Source organism: Carassius auratus, chromosome 46 (assembly GCF_003368295.1).
Source record: "Carassius auratus strain Wakin chromosome 46, ASM336829v1, whole genome shotgun sequence".
NCBI lineage: Eukaryota > Metazoa > Chordata > Actinopteri > Cypriniformes > Cyprinidae > Carassius > Carassius auratus.
Window position 1 is genome coordinate 3031217 of NC_039288.1, and position 17070 is coordinate 3048286.

Genomic DNA, 17070 nt, shown 5'->3' on the forward strand with positions numbered 1-17070 from the left:
AACCTCCTGGCCCCTCTAGGGAACCTGATGATGAGGTCTTGCTTACCCAAATACTTCTCATTCATGGGGTCATGGTACACAGCAATAGCGGCAACCTAGACTTTGAGGGTGGATGGAGACAGCCTTTCGCTCCAGGCCTGCAAAAAGGGAAGCACGACTGCAATCGGGCATCTTCGGTGGTCTTCTCGGCGATTCCGAGCCCTACTATCTCAGCAGCCCGGGAAAGCTTAGCTGCAATCTCTGGATCTGACTCTGGCTTTGTCACCATCCGACAGTTCTCCCTCCAATGCTAAGATTGACATCTGGTCGGGGGGAGGCCCACTGGATACTGCTGGTAAGCTCTTTTGAAGAGGGCCCAGCGCATTCCGTAGGTTGGTGCAAGAGGATTGATGGTCCCCAGAGGGTTGGTTCCCTGCGAGGTTTGCCATCACTGCAATCCTCAACCCACCGTCGCTACTGCCGGAAGTGGTTCTCATCTGTCACCGCCAGAACGAGCCCCACATCGCGGCAGCTGAAGCGCCATCTCGCCAACACACAAAGCTTCTGAGAGCGTGCTGAACTCATAGTTCACAGCAGACGCGGTTGACCAGAACGATACTAACGCTTGGCTCCGAAGCAAAAAGCTGTGATGCATTGCACCTGCTGCCTTCTTATACTCACTCTGTGATCAGCGTCAGTTGGATGCAATAATTCCATGCCAACGTGCATTGGCTCGTTTAGTTTACACTCGAAGTAGATCGGTCTATCAAAGCGATATCCCATTTTCGTCGGTCACCGACGTGGCGTCGAGAGTGACAGACTGAAAGGGAGCATACATTGGATCATGACGGTCTCTCTTCATCTTGTGTAGTCTGTTTTTTGTAGATTTTGCAATTGAAATGTACTCTGCACCCTGCCTAAACAGTGTGATCTGTCGCAATGGCATCATTACAAGTATTACTTATGATGGTCCATATGTCAGAAAGTCCATATGTCTATATGTCAGAAAGTGTTAGTCTTGTTATGAATGAATTACAGTAACTTGAATGCATATCTGCATCTTCTTATTATTACATACTCACTGAATTTTACCAAAGTTCCAAGTGAAATGTCTCACAGGACATTATAATGTGTGTGTCTAGCAGGGATGTGGTGCTGTTTTGCTGAGTAGACTTTGGTTTCTAACTGGTTCTCATGGTGTGGCCCAGTACAGCTCCCTGCTGGTAAAGTGCTGTGTGTAATGGAAGCTCTGCCGTTTGGACCATCTGGAGAGATATGTCTTCCAGGTCTTCGCAAGCTTCCATCACAAAGGCTTTTATCAGCTGTACGACTACTACTACTCTCTCTCTCTCTCTCTCTCTCTCTCTCTCTCTCTCTCTCTCTCTCTTTAAAATATAGTTTTTAATGAATATATGAATAGAGAATTCTGTCATTATTTACCCATTAACTGTGCACTGTAAAATAATATATATATATTATTTTATATATTATTATATATTTTATATATATATATTATATATATATTATTATTATGTTTCACCATATGTTTAACAGAGCTTGTGGTTTGTACGAAGTGTCTGCTAAGTGTCTGCCGTAATGGTCAACACTTCCAGGTTGCATTGCAGACTGTTGCACTGCACACATTGAGTAGCATGAGAAATATGTTGAGATGAAACTGTATTTCACCATGCAATAAGATGCACATAATTACTTGTGTTTAAAGCTACGCTTTTGATAAAGCAGTAAGCAAAAAGCTAACTAAACTGAAGTTTATTAATGGGAGCAAAACAAAGAAACCAAACCAAGCCCCTGTCAAGTTGCTTGAATGGTTACTCCTCAATACAAGTCAAAAAGATGGCTGTAGGTCATTGTATATTTCATTCATTAACAATGAAGCCACTTGTATCTCATTCTGTTGATTTAGAAAGACTTTCATAACAAATGTACATGTTCAGGAACATCCGAAATGGTTGATGAGAATGATGATGAAGGATTTGGGAGGGCCGATCCTCCCTCGTATTATGGAGCAAACAGCAGCTGGTATCCGTTCCACAACAGCAGCATTCCTTCTTATCCCAGAACACTAAAATATCGAAACAAGAGCAAATTACACACTTCAAGTGCGTAATTCCTTCCATTTTCTCATTTCAGCATCTTATTTTTACTATGGACATGTTTACAGTGCAATGGAGAGTAATATCAGAAGAGCATGTTATTGTTCCCTGTGTGTATGTAACACTCCTACTATCATGGACTGGATTTGGATAGATTGTTAGACAACATTTGACCACCCCCCCGCCAACCCCATTCCCACCCACTCATTGCTATTTATGCTATTTATATATAGGCTAATATGACTCTTCTGTGATTTATTTATTTATTTTATTTAATTTTCAATTTAATTTAATTTAAAGGGACACTAAGTAGGAATTACTCCCATCTAGTGGTGAAATTGTATTTTGCATTCAAACGAATTTTGCTCTCCAGCGCCTCGCTTTTTCAAATGCGCGTTGCATCTACGGTAGGCGATATGTACCAAAAAGCTTTGACGGGATGTCTTCTAATAGCACTTCATCGAGTTTTCCTTCAGGTGAACAGGTGTGTTATTTCAAACAAACTGCAACATGACAACTAACAAACGAATGTTACAGTATGAATTACTGACTGTGGAAAACATGAAATATTGTAATTAGTAGTTATGTCTTCTTTATTCGTTATATTTTCTGAATAATGTGCATTGTTAGATATAAAAAAAAATATTGTAATATAGATTGTAACACTGACTTACCTGTCGAGAAGAAAACTGGCCACTTCAGCGTCTCTTTTGAAATCTTTATCCAGCATTAGCTCTTTCCACCTAGAAAAACCTTCCCCGACATTAACTCTTGTTTTCTGTAATCTACGGTCACGTTTCCTTTTACGTTCTATTTTTGACTGTTTTGGCGACGATGTTTTCTTCTCCTGTGGCGCAGCATATGTATGGTCCATAATAAGAATGCAATCCAGACTTTTAAACTTGCCGGTGCAGTTTCAAGCGCCTCTCACTGCTCTGCACCTGCGTTTCTGGCTCTGACCGAAAACGCGCTGTGGAAACGCGTTGGCTTAGTACTTTTTGTCCCTCTCTGCTATTATAGTTTTGCAAGATGGCGGAACTACATGGAAGCCTCCGTCGACCTACCCGTCCCATGTATTTAAAGATAATAAATTCTTCATTTACGAGGATTAGTTTAAACATTGGCATAGCTATTTGTACACCATTGAGGGCATATTTATGAATAAAAATATTGATTTTAGATAATAAAATACCTAAAAAGTTACTTATTGTCCCTTTAATTTAACTTTTTGAGACAAAAGAATAAGCTCACTTAAAGGATATTATCCTGGAAAAGGAAATCTTTGTTTGTCATAGGGATGCATGATATTGGATTTTTGCTGATATTTTTCAACTCAATTTGGCCAGTAGCCAATGCCGATAACGATATATTTCCTTTTTGTTTGGAAACAACACCAAGTCTCTTCTGTGTGGAAATTCTAAGCAAATTATATTTAATTTTTGTTAGTTTTATAATAGCAAGAATGTATTTGTTAGAATAAAAAACAACAACAACAACAACAAAAAAAAACAATAATAAAGTTATTTTATAAGACAGTACATTATAACATTAACTAACTATAAATAAACTATATGTCAGTCACTGCATTTTTTAAATGCAGTTCAACAGAATCTAATCACCATTAAGGCAAAATTGTGCATCAAGAATGAGCCACACTGCTGACGTGATGTAATCAATAGCACACTCTGAGCACATGATGTGAGTTAACATATTCCTCTTATCAGCAAGATATATTGGCATAATTTTTCATATCTGGCCCATGCATATATGTACAAATCACCATTTGAGCGTGCATGATTTCTAAATTGCTTTATAACACGATTTTCCGCAGCCCCGACCTCCCGCAGTATGATATCCGAACCAATCAGAATGCGGTACACCTAAATGGAGCGCGAGAACAGAACAGATCAGGCATACGTAATGCCAGGTACACACTAGAGGGACCCGTAATGTACTACCCGTAAAGGGACCCGTAATGTACTACACCGAATCGACCCGGACCGTCTATTATTTGAAAGCTGGACTAAAAAATGTCACGGTGACGGATGACAAATGCAACTGTGCACATGTACTTTCTGACTCGTACAATAACTTCTACTGTTTGCCCTTGAACTATAATAAGGATTGCTCGTTTAGTGCCATGGTTTGTTCCTCACTGGTTGCCATAGAAACATGACACGCGCTCGAGACTGCAAATGCATGCTAGCCGGATCAACCTAAAACACGCTTGTTTTGTGCGAGAGCAAATGACATCTGTGTGCGAGCGGAGTGATTCGTGCTCGCACATTATATTAATGTTCTTTTGCGCTACAATAATGCGATCTTGACTATTTTGACTTACATCTGTTCTAGAGACATGTTACAACTTTTTGATAAAGCTCTAACTTGTTTTCTTTTGGGAATATGATTAAAATTAGCACTAAATGCACTGATTGGGTGTCAAAATCGTGATTAAAATGGAAATAGAAATGTAAAAATTGATTAAAGAATCAATTGTTTTTTTTTGTTTTTGTTTTTGTCCACATCGCAAAGCCCTAATTTAACTTGTTTAAGCAGCATTCCACTTGAGCCACTTTTCCACTTTTTGACTTGCATTTATGTGATTTTTTACACATGCATATATAACTGTATGTGCACATTCCTTCCAGTCGCTTGGATGGCACCATTGTGTCGCCAGGCAGAAGTCAGGATTCAGGAAGCAGAGTACACTGGAGGAGAAACATTTTGGGGAATTCTGTGTTCTTAGAGGGCATGCTGATGAATCTGGATGCCAACAGAACCTGTTTATTTTTAGGGCTGGTGACTAATTAACAATCCATTCATGGATTTCAGAGTGCAAAAAAAAACAACAACTGTGAATGTAGATCACAAATGGTAGCTTGTTGGTAAGAAGAGTTGCCACTTCAGCCAAATATTAGCAGACAATCACACTAGTAAAATTAAATGATTGTTTATACCCAAGCAAAAAATAATATGCTATTGAACATACCAATGTGGTGTGCATTTTGTTTGTAGAGATTGTCGCAGATTTAACTATTTTACGGTTTTGTTCATGCATTGTAAAACGTCTTGTAACCTGCTAGCTTGGTAAGCCAAAGCAACCATTGCCAAATAGAATTGTATTTCTTTCCACGAAGAACTGGGTCAACATGTTGCACATGTCCTGAAAAAAGAATCATGTATTTGTATGCTGGCAAACTTGCCTTTTGAGTTGATTATCAATTGTGTCATTTGTATTGGAGAGAGTTTACACACAGGGAATTAAGTTCTGGCCAAAATGTGCTTTTTATTTTGACACTTTCACAATCACATACAGAATGTTTGGCTAATATCACTGAGACTGATCCTTTTTTCAAGTACTAACAAACATATAATATGCATGCTAATAAACAACTAGTTAGTAGTAAGAATTGCTCCCTAAACTAAAATGTTACTTTATTTATTTTTTATCACATACTGCATTTCATATTGCTATTACTTTTGAAACTATTGAACTGCATTATCTTCACATTCAGTTTATACCTTTATGTGTCATTTAATTCAACTGTTCTTAATGATTAATCAGTCGTTTGGGACATCTGTTGATTTCTATAGTCTATAGAACTAGTTTGGCATTTGCAAATATACTGAATTCTTATTAAAGTGCAGTATATACTATTTACCTCAAACTAAAAAGTGCTAAAAAAAAGTGCAAGGTGTTCAGTTGTTTATTATCCTGAAGATTTTAAGTTATGACAATCTATATAATCAAGAGGTCTGCCTTTCATTTATTATCTGATCTGACCATCCTAATTCTCACTCCATGACAAACAGTATTTGTTTTCAGGGACTTCTGGGCTCATTCTGTCTCTCCTTAGCTTTCCTTTTTGGACATTTTCCCCTGTGCAGTCTCTTTTTCTCATTCCCTCTCGCTCACTTCATCAGTTGTATATTTTGAAAGACTCAAACGCCACAAAGTTTCCAAAGCGCAGTACATGTTCTCTCGCTTTCTGACTGATAATGTGTGGTTTTGCCACCTAGTGCTATTCTCGTCTGTAAAAATCTAACACATCTCATCACATTTTTTTTTACAGATTTGTCTACTGCGAAGAGAAAATTTGCAGAGTCATTGAACGAGTTTAAATTCCAGTGCATTGGGGATGCAGAAACAGACGATGAGATATGCATTGGTAAGATCACAACATTGTTTCTTTTCTGTGTTTGTTGTTCCTTATTGTAATGGAATAAACAAAAAGTATCAGATTATACTTCGGTTTTAAGCCCCAAAATGTTAGGGACATTTGTAGAAAGCATGTGAACTCAACCTTAAAGCACCAGTTTCATCATTGTTGAGTACAGAATGATGCATGGCCATCTGATCCCACTCCAGCTCTTACACGAGATATTCATTACAAGCTTTTAACTCAAAAAGACAGGTTTTACTGAACGCCGTCCACCGGACCGTTTCATTTAGCCCCTACTATGCCACAATTAAACCAAGGCTTCAGCTCAACTTTTATGTATTTGCCATAATTCCTCTTGATGGTGTGGCATCAAAGGCTTAAGTGTTGGAACCTGTGGGAATTTTTGTGGCTTTCTGTAAGTCCTGGCACCTTACATGGAAACTTGCTGAAATCCTGCTTGGCTGAATCTGATGAAGGAACGTGTATTGACTTGCCTTTTTTTCCTGATCTCATCTTCAGTCTTAGCCTTGCAGGCCTGTAGTCTTTCAATTTCTCTTGACCTTGTTCCTTATGAAGTTGAACATAAGAACTTTATTATATCTGGACACTTTTATTTTTGTAATGCATCGACTGTATATCTTTAGATGTTTGATTTCGCTGCTTTAATGATGGTAAAAATACTAGTGCTAAGCAGTAAAAAGTTAGTATCACCATTACTTTTGCACATATTTAGAGTATTTGCATTTGCAAAAGCATTCGCTGCAGATATGTCTGCCATAACATCAGTTGTATACAATGATATTAATATAATTGGCTTCGGTATAGCAGCACCATAATACAATGCCAAAGAAGTGCACTTAATTGTATTGTAGTGTACTTCAAATCTTAAAAGTATATTTAAAAACCTGTACTTGCAGATAAAACAATATTAATGAAATAAAATACCACTTAAGTATACTTAAAGAAAGTAGACTTTTGTGACTTTAGTGGTTGCTGTAGTAACACACTACAGAAACCCTCCTTCCTCAGCTCCACCTGTTTAGATCTGCTAACGAGTAATTTTATGTATGCTAAATATGGGGGTTACTTCATATATGTTATATGTGCAGCAGCAGTATTTCCTACATGCTCATAGCAGCATGTTCACTAGTTTGAATGTCCACTGAGGAAAGCGATATCTTTGTCATACTATCCTTTAATCTGTTAAGGGTGATTTCTGATGACAGCGCTACTCAGTGCATTTGCCTGCTGCATCTTACAAGGTGTTATTATAACTGAAAATATTATAGTTGTTTACAACCCTGTTTCAGTCTCTTTCAATATAAAAGTCTTAACTGCTGACTCATAAAAACAGTCTAATAGTGGAACGATGTAACTAAAATCATCATCGAACACACACACCGTTTCTCAATACTAGATACTATGATAAAATACTAATGTTATTTATATAAAACATTATTTATTGAATAAAATAAACAATAAAAAAAGGCCATCATTAAAGTTGCTAGGCAATTCAGTCAAAAGTACAAATTCCAGAAGATCGGGTTAATGAGTGCTGTACTGATGCCCTGGAGCTCATATTTCCAAAAAAGCTAATTTCCAAACAGACGTTATCTTTATTAACAAACCACATATCTGATGTCTAAACAGCTACATTCTTGCCTTAAAAAACACTTACAACTACAATTCTGTGACACAAAAACAATATTTTTCATGTGATACAAACTGTAAAATTGTTCTGTTATCACTAGAATATCGCACTGCTGAAAAAGGTTCTCAGATTTAAAGGGGTCATGAAATGAGAAACCAAATTTGCCTTGATCTTTTGGAATATAAGAGGTCTTTGTACCATTAAAACGTCCTGCAAGTTTCATAGCTTAAGACGTCCTCCCCATTATAAACGAGCCATTTATTTAATCAAGCTCTAAATACAGCTCGTTCTGGATCCATGGTAAGAAGTGACGTCACGGTGCGAAGTGACGTTCCAACCATTTGCATATGACCGCCTCCAGCACAAGACAACTACGCTCATTTCGGATCGTTGTCGCGCTGCGCGCCTCACAAGTGTTCAGTCGACGGACAGCGAGTGGGTCTGTGTACAGGAAAATTACAATGCCACGCAGATGTGCTGTTCCTGGCTGTGGACAAACAACATCTTTGAATACGCTGCCGAAAGATCCTGACGTCAGGGAAAAATGGATGCAGTTTATTTGTATAAGAGAATCTTGAAAATATGTCGCCTTTCTAGTAGGCCTACATGTAATAGAAGATTAAAAATGTTGCCTTATCAATGCTGCATCTTCAAATATGGCCTGTGCATGCATTTTTGTCCGCAGTACACCCTATCATTTCATTGAAATTAGGTAAATAATGTTGAACTGTTAGCATATTAAACTATAGAATAATTATGCAACAATAAACCGTTTTCAAGTGTCTCGGGTTACAATTTTTTTATTAATTCAAAATAGTTTCACTTTCCATGTGGACACGGGCTGATCCAGTCTTCGTTGTTGTGGTGATGGTTCATTTTCCTCTGATTCCTCATCTGATTCCGGCTCAAACATATAAGGTTTTATCATTGCAAGAGCCATCGCTTCGAATGCATCACTCGCTACTAAACAGTTACGCTCAATCCGCAAATGTTCCGTCAAATGTCGTTAGCCAATCATAACAGTGGGCGTTAACACTGAACTCTTAAAGGGGAAACAACCCAAAACAGACTGTTTGAATCAAAGGATGAGAAACAGGGTGGGAAAATGTCATAATTCACTACATTTTAAAAGTTTTTTTTTTTTTTTTAACTATAGTAATACTATAATTGCACCTAGGGGACCATAATAATAAAATAAAAAAAACCCATGTCATGACCCCTTTAAGATTTGAAAAAAAAAACCTTGTTGTGTAAAAAGTATTATACAATTGTGACCCGTGCCGGCAAAATGAGCCGGAATGCACACAGGCAAACAAAAAAAAAAGTGCAAAATTACGATTTTGAGGTTTTCACACTAAATTATTTAAAAATAATAAAGGTAATGCATTATTTGTTTCTGTATATTTTTTTCTACTGTTTTTTTTTTTGCATATCTTCTTATTTATAATAACAAAGACAAAATAAAAAAAATATCTATATTGTGATTATGAGATATAGTTATTATTTTTAAGAAAAGATTTGGAGGAAAAGATGCAACATTTCAGAACCTTCAGAAAACTTTAAGAAACTCGATTTTTCTCAAGATTGACTTTGCTGACTTAGTCGACTTCAAACGGGTGTAGCTCAGTCTTTTTCTGTCCAATTCCAACAAATCATACATCATTCTGAAGGAATGTGAAAATAAAAATGACTCATTTTTGAAAATTTGCTCATTGTGACTCATTTTACCAGCACAGGACACAATTGCATATAAAGATGCACTTAAGTCCTACTTAAATGGATCAAAAAAGCTATTTTTTCATGCTTTTAATTCCATTATATATATATTTATACCATAACACATTTTCAGTTAATTGTACTCTAAATAACATTCAGGCATGTCTGAAATATATTACATTCAGTTTGCATACAGGTATATATTCTTTTGAAGTACTATTTCTGTTATAAGTACTCTTTTTAAGCATTGCAAAGCGAAAAAGTATATATATATATATATATATTTTTTTTTTTTGTTGTTGTTGCACAAAACCCAACCCAACTGTTTGCATCTCACAGTTTTTTCTCGCCTATAATTTTTTTTTTTTTTTAGTTGTAGGTGTTAAATATAGTCTTTGCAGAAGCTGGTATGGGGTCACGTGTTTTTTTGTTTTGTTTTTTTCTTTGTTGTCACCTTCTCATGGTTGTCACACAGACTTGTGTATGTTAAACACAAAACTTATTGCGCAATTTTGCCAAGTTAAAAACGTGCTGTGAAAAATGTTGATCTTGGCTTGGTTTTGAATAAAAATGTCGTACTTGAAATCTCAGGGTGTCCGTTTTGAATCATAAAATGACAAATGTCTGACTTCAGCTCTTGCAGATGCAATTTAAGCTAATGTGGTCAAGATGTTGTGTGTGATCACCAGTGTTATTTCTTTTCTTTCAAAGCCAAATCACTACAGGAGTTTGCTGGAGTCTTACAGAACCTGGAAGATGAGAGGACACGAATGGTTAGCTGGTTTCTTCATCATCACTATCATCAGCTTCATTATCACTAACAGTTTAAAAGAAAAACTCACAAAAAAAAACTAACTCACTTCCATGTCTTTCTAAACCTCTATGACTATTTTTTCCTGATTTAGACAGTGTGATGATATTCAGTTGTGGTCAAAAGATTACATTCACCCTGCAGAATCTGCAAAATCTTCATTATTTTACCAAAATAAGAAGGATCATACAAAATATATGTAATTTTTTTATGAATACTGTCCTGAAAAAGACATTTTGCATAAGAGATGTTTATATAAACTTAATAGAAATAAAAGAGACATCTGCTATAGAATATATACCCTAGTGCTATAGACCAAATCTGACACGAAGCAGAAAACTACTACCTATTCTGCAAACTGTAACAAGCTTTATAGCTTATAGGTGTGATTTCCCTTTCACACGTATCCGATGTAGACACTGTGTAATGGTAGGTGGTTTATAGTTGCCAAGCAAAGCTGCAACTTGCTAATGTGTGGTCACACTGACATAGGTATCTTTATGTTTAACAGCTGTAAACGTGGCCAATCCAGTCGTATTTATATTTACTGTTTTGTGTCTTTCGTTTATAACTCAAGTGTTAAAAAATGTGAAGCAGCTTTTTATGAATAATCTAATCTTTTGGTTTGGACTGCATCCATCCAGCAATAAATAAATAAAAAATATTAGTTTGCCAGTACTGTCTTTATGTGATGGACAAAAAAAAAATACTAAAATAAATGCATAAATAAATGCATAAATAAAAAGAGGTTATGTCATGTCTACAGTATAAAGTCTTTATGCTTTAACATGTCGTTCCAAACCCGTAAAAGCTTTTTTCGTCTTCAGAACACAATTTAAGATATTTTGGATGAAAACTGGAAGGCTTGTGACTGTCCCATAGATTGCCAAGTAAAATACACTGTTAAGGTCCAGAGTAGTATGAAAGACATCGTCAGAATAGTCCATCTGCCATCTGTGGTTCAACCATAACGTAACTTTTTGTACATAAAGAAAACAAAAAAATAATGACCTTATTCAACAATTTGTCTCCTCAGTGTTTCGCCGCATAACCGTAGCACTAATTTGGAGAAAATCTGCTGAACGCAAGCACTGTAAACTCTTCTGATGGCAGATGGACTATTCTGACTGGATGCTTTTCATACTTTTCTGGACCTTAACAGTGTGATTTACTTGGGAGTAAGTCATTAATGACAAAATTTTCATTTTGGGGTGGAGTCTACCTTTAAGTAAGAGTAAGCAGTTCTCAAAACATATGTAACAAAGAATGGGGAGGAGCCTGGCTAAATCTGATTTTTAGAAGTAGATGATAAAAGTAACCCTATGACTTGTGTCTCCTCAGATTGAAAATGCCAGTGATGTGTTGATTTTGCCACTGGAACGTTTCAGGAAGGAGCAGATTGGAGCTGCAAAGGTGAGAGCAGAAGTTCAAATCGCTTTATGTTGTTATAATATTCATAGCAGAGAGAGTCTTACTGTGTTTTTTAACTCCTGGCAGAATGTAGATGTTTTCAGTTATCAGTGCCATTATAGAAGTACCTTGTTCAAGGGAAACATTGTCACTTAAGGTCAATGTCAGAGTCAAAACCAGCAGATTCCATGATGGTCAAGCCAGTGCAGATAAAAGTGCATCGATGAAGCTACTGTAACTGTTTAGACAACACTGCCATCTATTGGTTATGATGTGTAAACACTCATTTTGATGTTTCATTATGAATAAAAAACTGATACAATGAATCTGTTCAATTTGACATGTAGCACGGATTTGTCCATGCCTCATTTTTTTTTTTTTTCAAACAGTGATTCAAATGTATTGCCAACTTTTCAGCTCCCCATCCATGCTGCTGGCGGATGTTGATTCCTGAATGACAAATTTTAAGCGAATGCATCTACTTATTAGAGAAATAGTGTACTTTAAAAGAATAGTGTTTTCGGGCACTTAATTGCATGTTATTTGGAATAAAAGAAAATGTGTTATAGTTAAAAATTAAATGAAATGCAATTCGTTTGTAATTACCTGTAATTTCATACTTATATTGGCTTTGAAAAATGGTTAAAAGGTACTGCCGAATGTACTTACAAGCATATACGGTAATGGTATGAGAGCTTCAGCATCAAACACCCAAACACACTACTTGATATAGTTTAATTTAAGTGTATGTGTGTATATTGAAACAGAAACGACCCACTGTAACTGCTTTAAAAAAGTTAAATACTGCATATCCAATTAAAAATGAATATAGATGTGTATATACATGCACGCCAGTCTCTACATATAACATTTCGGCTGTTGTCTGTTTGACACAGAGTTTGCATTTTTATCCCCCAGGAAGCCAAAAAGAAATATGATAAAGAGACGGAGAAATATTGTACAGTGTTGGAGAAACATCTCAGTCTGTCAGCGAAGAAGAAGGAAGCACACCTTCATGAAGTATGTTCTGCTATTAAAGCTGTTTTACTTGAGAATCACTAAAATCATCTTCTGTTGCACTTTAAGACTAGCAAGCATCTGGTTTGATTTCCTATAAAACATTAAATTGGGGACAGATGTATTGAAAGGCTTGACTTCATTTTTAAAAAGCATTTGGTTCACGCTCTGCCATTGTAGACATCATGGACTGAAGGCTACAAAGCCCAGTTTGATGTCATGGACATCTGTGTATGTTTTCAGTTTTTCTTAATGAATCTCCCCAGGCGGATAACCAGGTGGACATCGTGAGGCATCACTTCTATGAAGTCTCGCTGGAATATGTCTTCAAAGTGCAGGAAGTTCAGGAGAGGAAAATGTTTGAGTTTGTGGAGCCGGTAAAACTTAATTGCATGTTTTGTTTTGTTTTGTTTTATGTTATGTTATGTTATGTTATGTTATGTTTGGTTTATGTTATATTTTGTTATGTTATGTTATGTTTCGTTTTGTTACTTTATGTTATGTTATGTTATGTTATGTTATGTTACATTACGTTTTGTTATGTTACGTTATGTTACGTTTCGTTTGGTTACTTTATGTTATGTTATGTTATGTTACATTACGTTTTGTTATGTTACGTTATGTTACGTTTCGTTTGGTTACTTTATGTTATGTTATGTTTTGTTGTTATGTTATGTTATGTTATGTTATGTTATGTTATGTTATGTTACGTTTTGTTATGTTACGTTATGTTACGTTTCGTTTTGTTACTTTATGTTATGTTTTGTTTTGTTATGTTTTGTTTTGTTTTGTTTTGTTTTGTTTTGTTATGTTTTGTTATGTTATGTTATGTTATGTTATGTTATGTTATGTTACGTTTTGTTATGTTACGTTACGTTACGTTTCGTTTCGTTTTCTTACTTTATGTTGCGTTACGTTTTGTTACTTTATGTTATGTTACGTTACGTTACGTTTTGTTTTGTTACTTTATGTTATGTTATGTTATAATCTCTTCTTTGATGGCTGTTTTTCTCTCTTTTGGATGTAGCTGCTGGCTTTTCTACAAGGTCTGTTTACATATTATCATCATGGGTACGAACTGGCCAAAGACTTCAACCATTTCAAGACAGACCTCACAATCAGCATTCAAAATGTGAGTGCATTTCTTACAACAGACCCCCAAAGATATTGATATTACAAATTAGGAGAGCCGAATTAGTTCATAGTCATACCTTAATGCATTAAAGGTGCTGTATGTCATTTTTTGATTCTATTAAACAGAAAACACAGAAATACGTTTGCAGATATTTTGGAAACATGCTAACATGCTAACAGCTTCTCCTTCTCTGTCTTTGTGGTATTTCAGACACGGAACCGGTTCGAGAGCACACGTTCAGAGGTGGAATGTTTGATGAAGAAGATGAAGGAAAACCCGCACCAACATAAGAGCATCAGTCCACACACAATGGAAGGATACCTGTTTGTGCAAGAGAAACGTAAGTTGAAAAGTTTGGTGCTTTTCAGATTTCTAAGACACATCTGATCAAACAGAGGTTAGTGTGGTTTGGGTTTGTGTGTGTGTGTATGTACCCACAATCCCAAATGGCGAGCCAAAATAAAATATGTCAGCAGCCACTACCATGAAGCAACGCAAGTGACGTCACTGAACGTCATTAATCTTCCTGCTTTCTCAAACTACTCGTATATTTGAATTAATCTGAATATTTTGCAGTACACCTAAAATGTGTTGTATTTCATACATATCACTAACTGTAATTCAATTATTTTATTTTGTAGGCTACTATTTTTAATAAATTTTCAATGCTTTCATTTTACTTCTTTCATGTTTTGCAGCATTTTGTAAGGCTATGTTCACATCAGAGGAAAATGTGTCCCAAAACTGATATTTTGCTCTTTTTTTTCTGAATTTCTTTTTTTTTTTTTTTGTGTGTGATGGAAGTGAGAATAGCACTAACCACATGGAATCTGATCTTTTCGTTTCAGGTTTTGGCCACTTTGGCTACATTCATACTGCAAGCCTTAGTGCTCAATTAGATTTTTTTGTATAGCTGTTCACATTTGTGTTTTAAATGTGGCCAATATCAGATTTCCAGTGTGAATAGATCCTGGTTCTGAACTGATTCGCATGCTCAAAAGAACAACACGAACGGGGTTGGCATGTTTTCACAATGAGCACAGAATCGTGATCTAGAATGTTGATCTACAGTAATGTAAAAATCGCATGAATTACGATATGACTGTTCACATTGCGGTATCATTGCAAAATGTCTGACCTGTATTGGATGTAGTACCACATACAGAAGTGGCACAGATCGGAATTGAACAGATCAGATTCCATGTGGTTTGTGCTGTTCACACTGTCATGAGAAAAAATGTGAGCAAAATAATCTGATTTGGGCCACATGTTCCTGCAGTGTGAACGTAGTTTGGTGCTAAATCCGATTCAGGTCAGATGTTTTACAATGCGACCTCAGTCTGATTGGTCATATCGGAATACATGCGACTTTTATTCCACTATAGATTGACATTCGTCATAATTCTGTGCCGACATGATTCACTTAAAAGATTTTGCATACCAGTAGTTTTTTGTTCACTCTGTGAATATGGCTTCCTTGGCATATCAGTTATAAATAAATGCAAAAAAGCTTAATCCAGTGGCCTCGGTGTTTACTTTCTATATGACAGTGCACTTCATGCTGTCTTGTTATTGTTTTGCACATGTGGGTCAGTTTGAGGACAGTTATTAGTTCACACTGAAATCTGATGTTGGCCACAATGGAGGAGGATCAAGGAATGTAAAATATGGTCATTTAAAATAAGACATTAATATGTGCTTTATAAGTACTAATAAACAGTCAATATGCTAGTAATATGCATGCTAATAAGCATTTAGTCAATAGTGAGAATTGGTCCCTAAACTAAAGTGTTACCTAAAAAGACAATGTGAAGAGCCACACACACACACACACACACACACAAAATGGATCTGAGCAATAAATCTGAATGCTTGCAGTGTGAATGTAGCCAAAATAAAATGTTCAGTGCGTGTAACTAGAGAATGTTCAGTATTTTCCAAACAGATAAATGTAACTGTGCAAACATTTAATCACATTGGTTAATGCATGTACCATGGCAGTTGATAAATGAAATGGCCAGTAAGTGTCACTAAAAGATTAACGCTCTTTTGCCTTTAAAATGAACATACTCCCTACACTAAATCATACTGTAAACCAAATTGATGGGGCTAAACGAAAGAGGAAGTGAGATAAAAATATATTTTCTTGAGTAAACTTGCCATTTTACCCTATTTTATAACTTTTATCGAACCATGTTTCATGATGCTCATACTTGAGTTTTATGCATTGCAAGTGCACTGGTGTGCCAGGTGTGCTACCAAGCAAGTTTACTAAAGCAGAAAATCCATACGCATACAGCTGAATATGTGATATCCATATTAAAATAAATTAGTTTAGAAATCATGCACTATGGTAAAGGTATATTTTAAGGGGATTGTAAAATATTGTGCAAAGAATTGGCACGGAAATGTATCCTTGTTAATTTATTTTCTGGTAATCATAATATAAGTAAAAAGGAATAAAGTTTTTTGGTGTTTTATTGCCTCCAGTGTTCAAAATTAAGCTGGCTTCTGCACTGTGTCGAACATATACACTGAACAAAATTAGAAAGACAAAACACTTTTGTTTTTGTCCCTATTTTTCATGAGCTGAACTCAAAGATTTAAGACTTTTATGCACACAAAAGGCCTGTTTCTCACAAATATTCTACACAAATCTGTCTAAATCTGTTAGTGAGCACTTCTCCTTTGCCGAGATAGTCCATCCACCTCACAAGTGTGGCATATCAAAATGCTGATTAAGAAAGGCATGATTAGTGCTCAGGTGTGCCTTTGGCTGGCCACAATAAAAGGCCACTATAAAATGTGCAGTTTTCCTGTATTGGGGGTCCAAAAACCAGTTAGTATCTGGTGTGACCACCATTTGCCTCACGCAGTGCAACACATCTCCTTCACACAGAGTTGATCAGGTTGTTGATTGTGGCCTGGGGAGTGTTGGTCCACTCCTCTTCAATGGCTGTGTGAAGTTGCTGGATATTGTCAGGAACTGGAACACACTGTCGTATACACTGATCCAGAGCATCCCAAACATGCTCAATGGGTGACATGTCTGGTTAGAATGCTGGCCATGCAAG

The 17070-nt window shown here is 36.2% G+C and overlaps 1 protein-coding gene across 3 annotated transcripts in view; it reads left to right on the forward strand.

Annotated features, from left to right (window-relative positions):
• The window catches only part of LOC113063864 (rho GTPase-activating protein 26-like), an 81713-nt gene that overhangs the window by 26318 nt on the left and 38325 nt on the right, over positions 1-17070 (forward strand). For all 3 annotated transcript variants that reach the window (XM_026234261.1, XM_026234262.1, XM_026234263.1), the window contains exons 2-8: positions 6167-6262; positions 10335-10396; positions 11776-11847; positions 12763-12864; positions 13128-13238; positions 13889-13993; positions 14207-14336. In XM_026234261.1, the coding sequence (XP_026090046.1) occupies positions 6167-6262; positions 10335-10396; positions 11776-11847; positions 12763-12864; positions 13128-13238; positions 13889-13993; positions 14207-14336 (678 nt within the window). The remainder of the gene's footprint in view (positions 1-6166; positions 6263-10334; positions 10397-11775; positions 11848-12762; positions 12865-13127; positions 13239-13888; positions 13994-14206; positions 14337-17070) is intronic.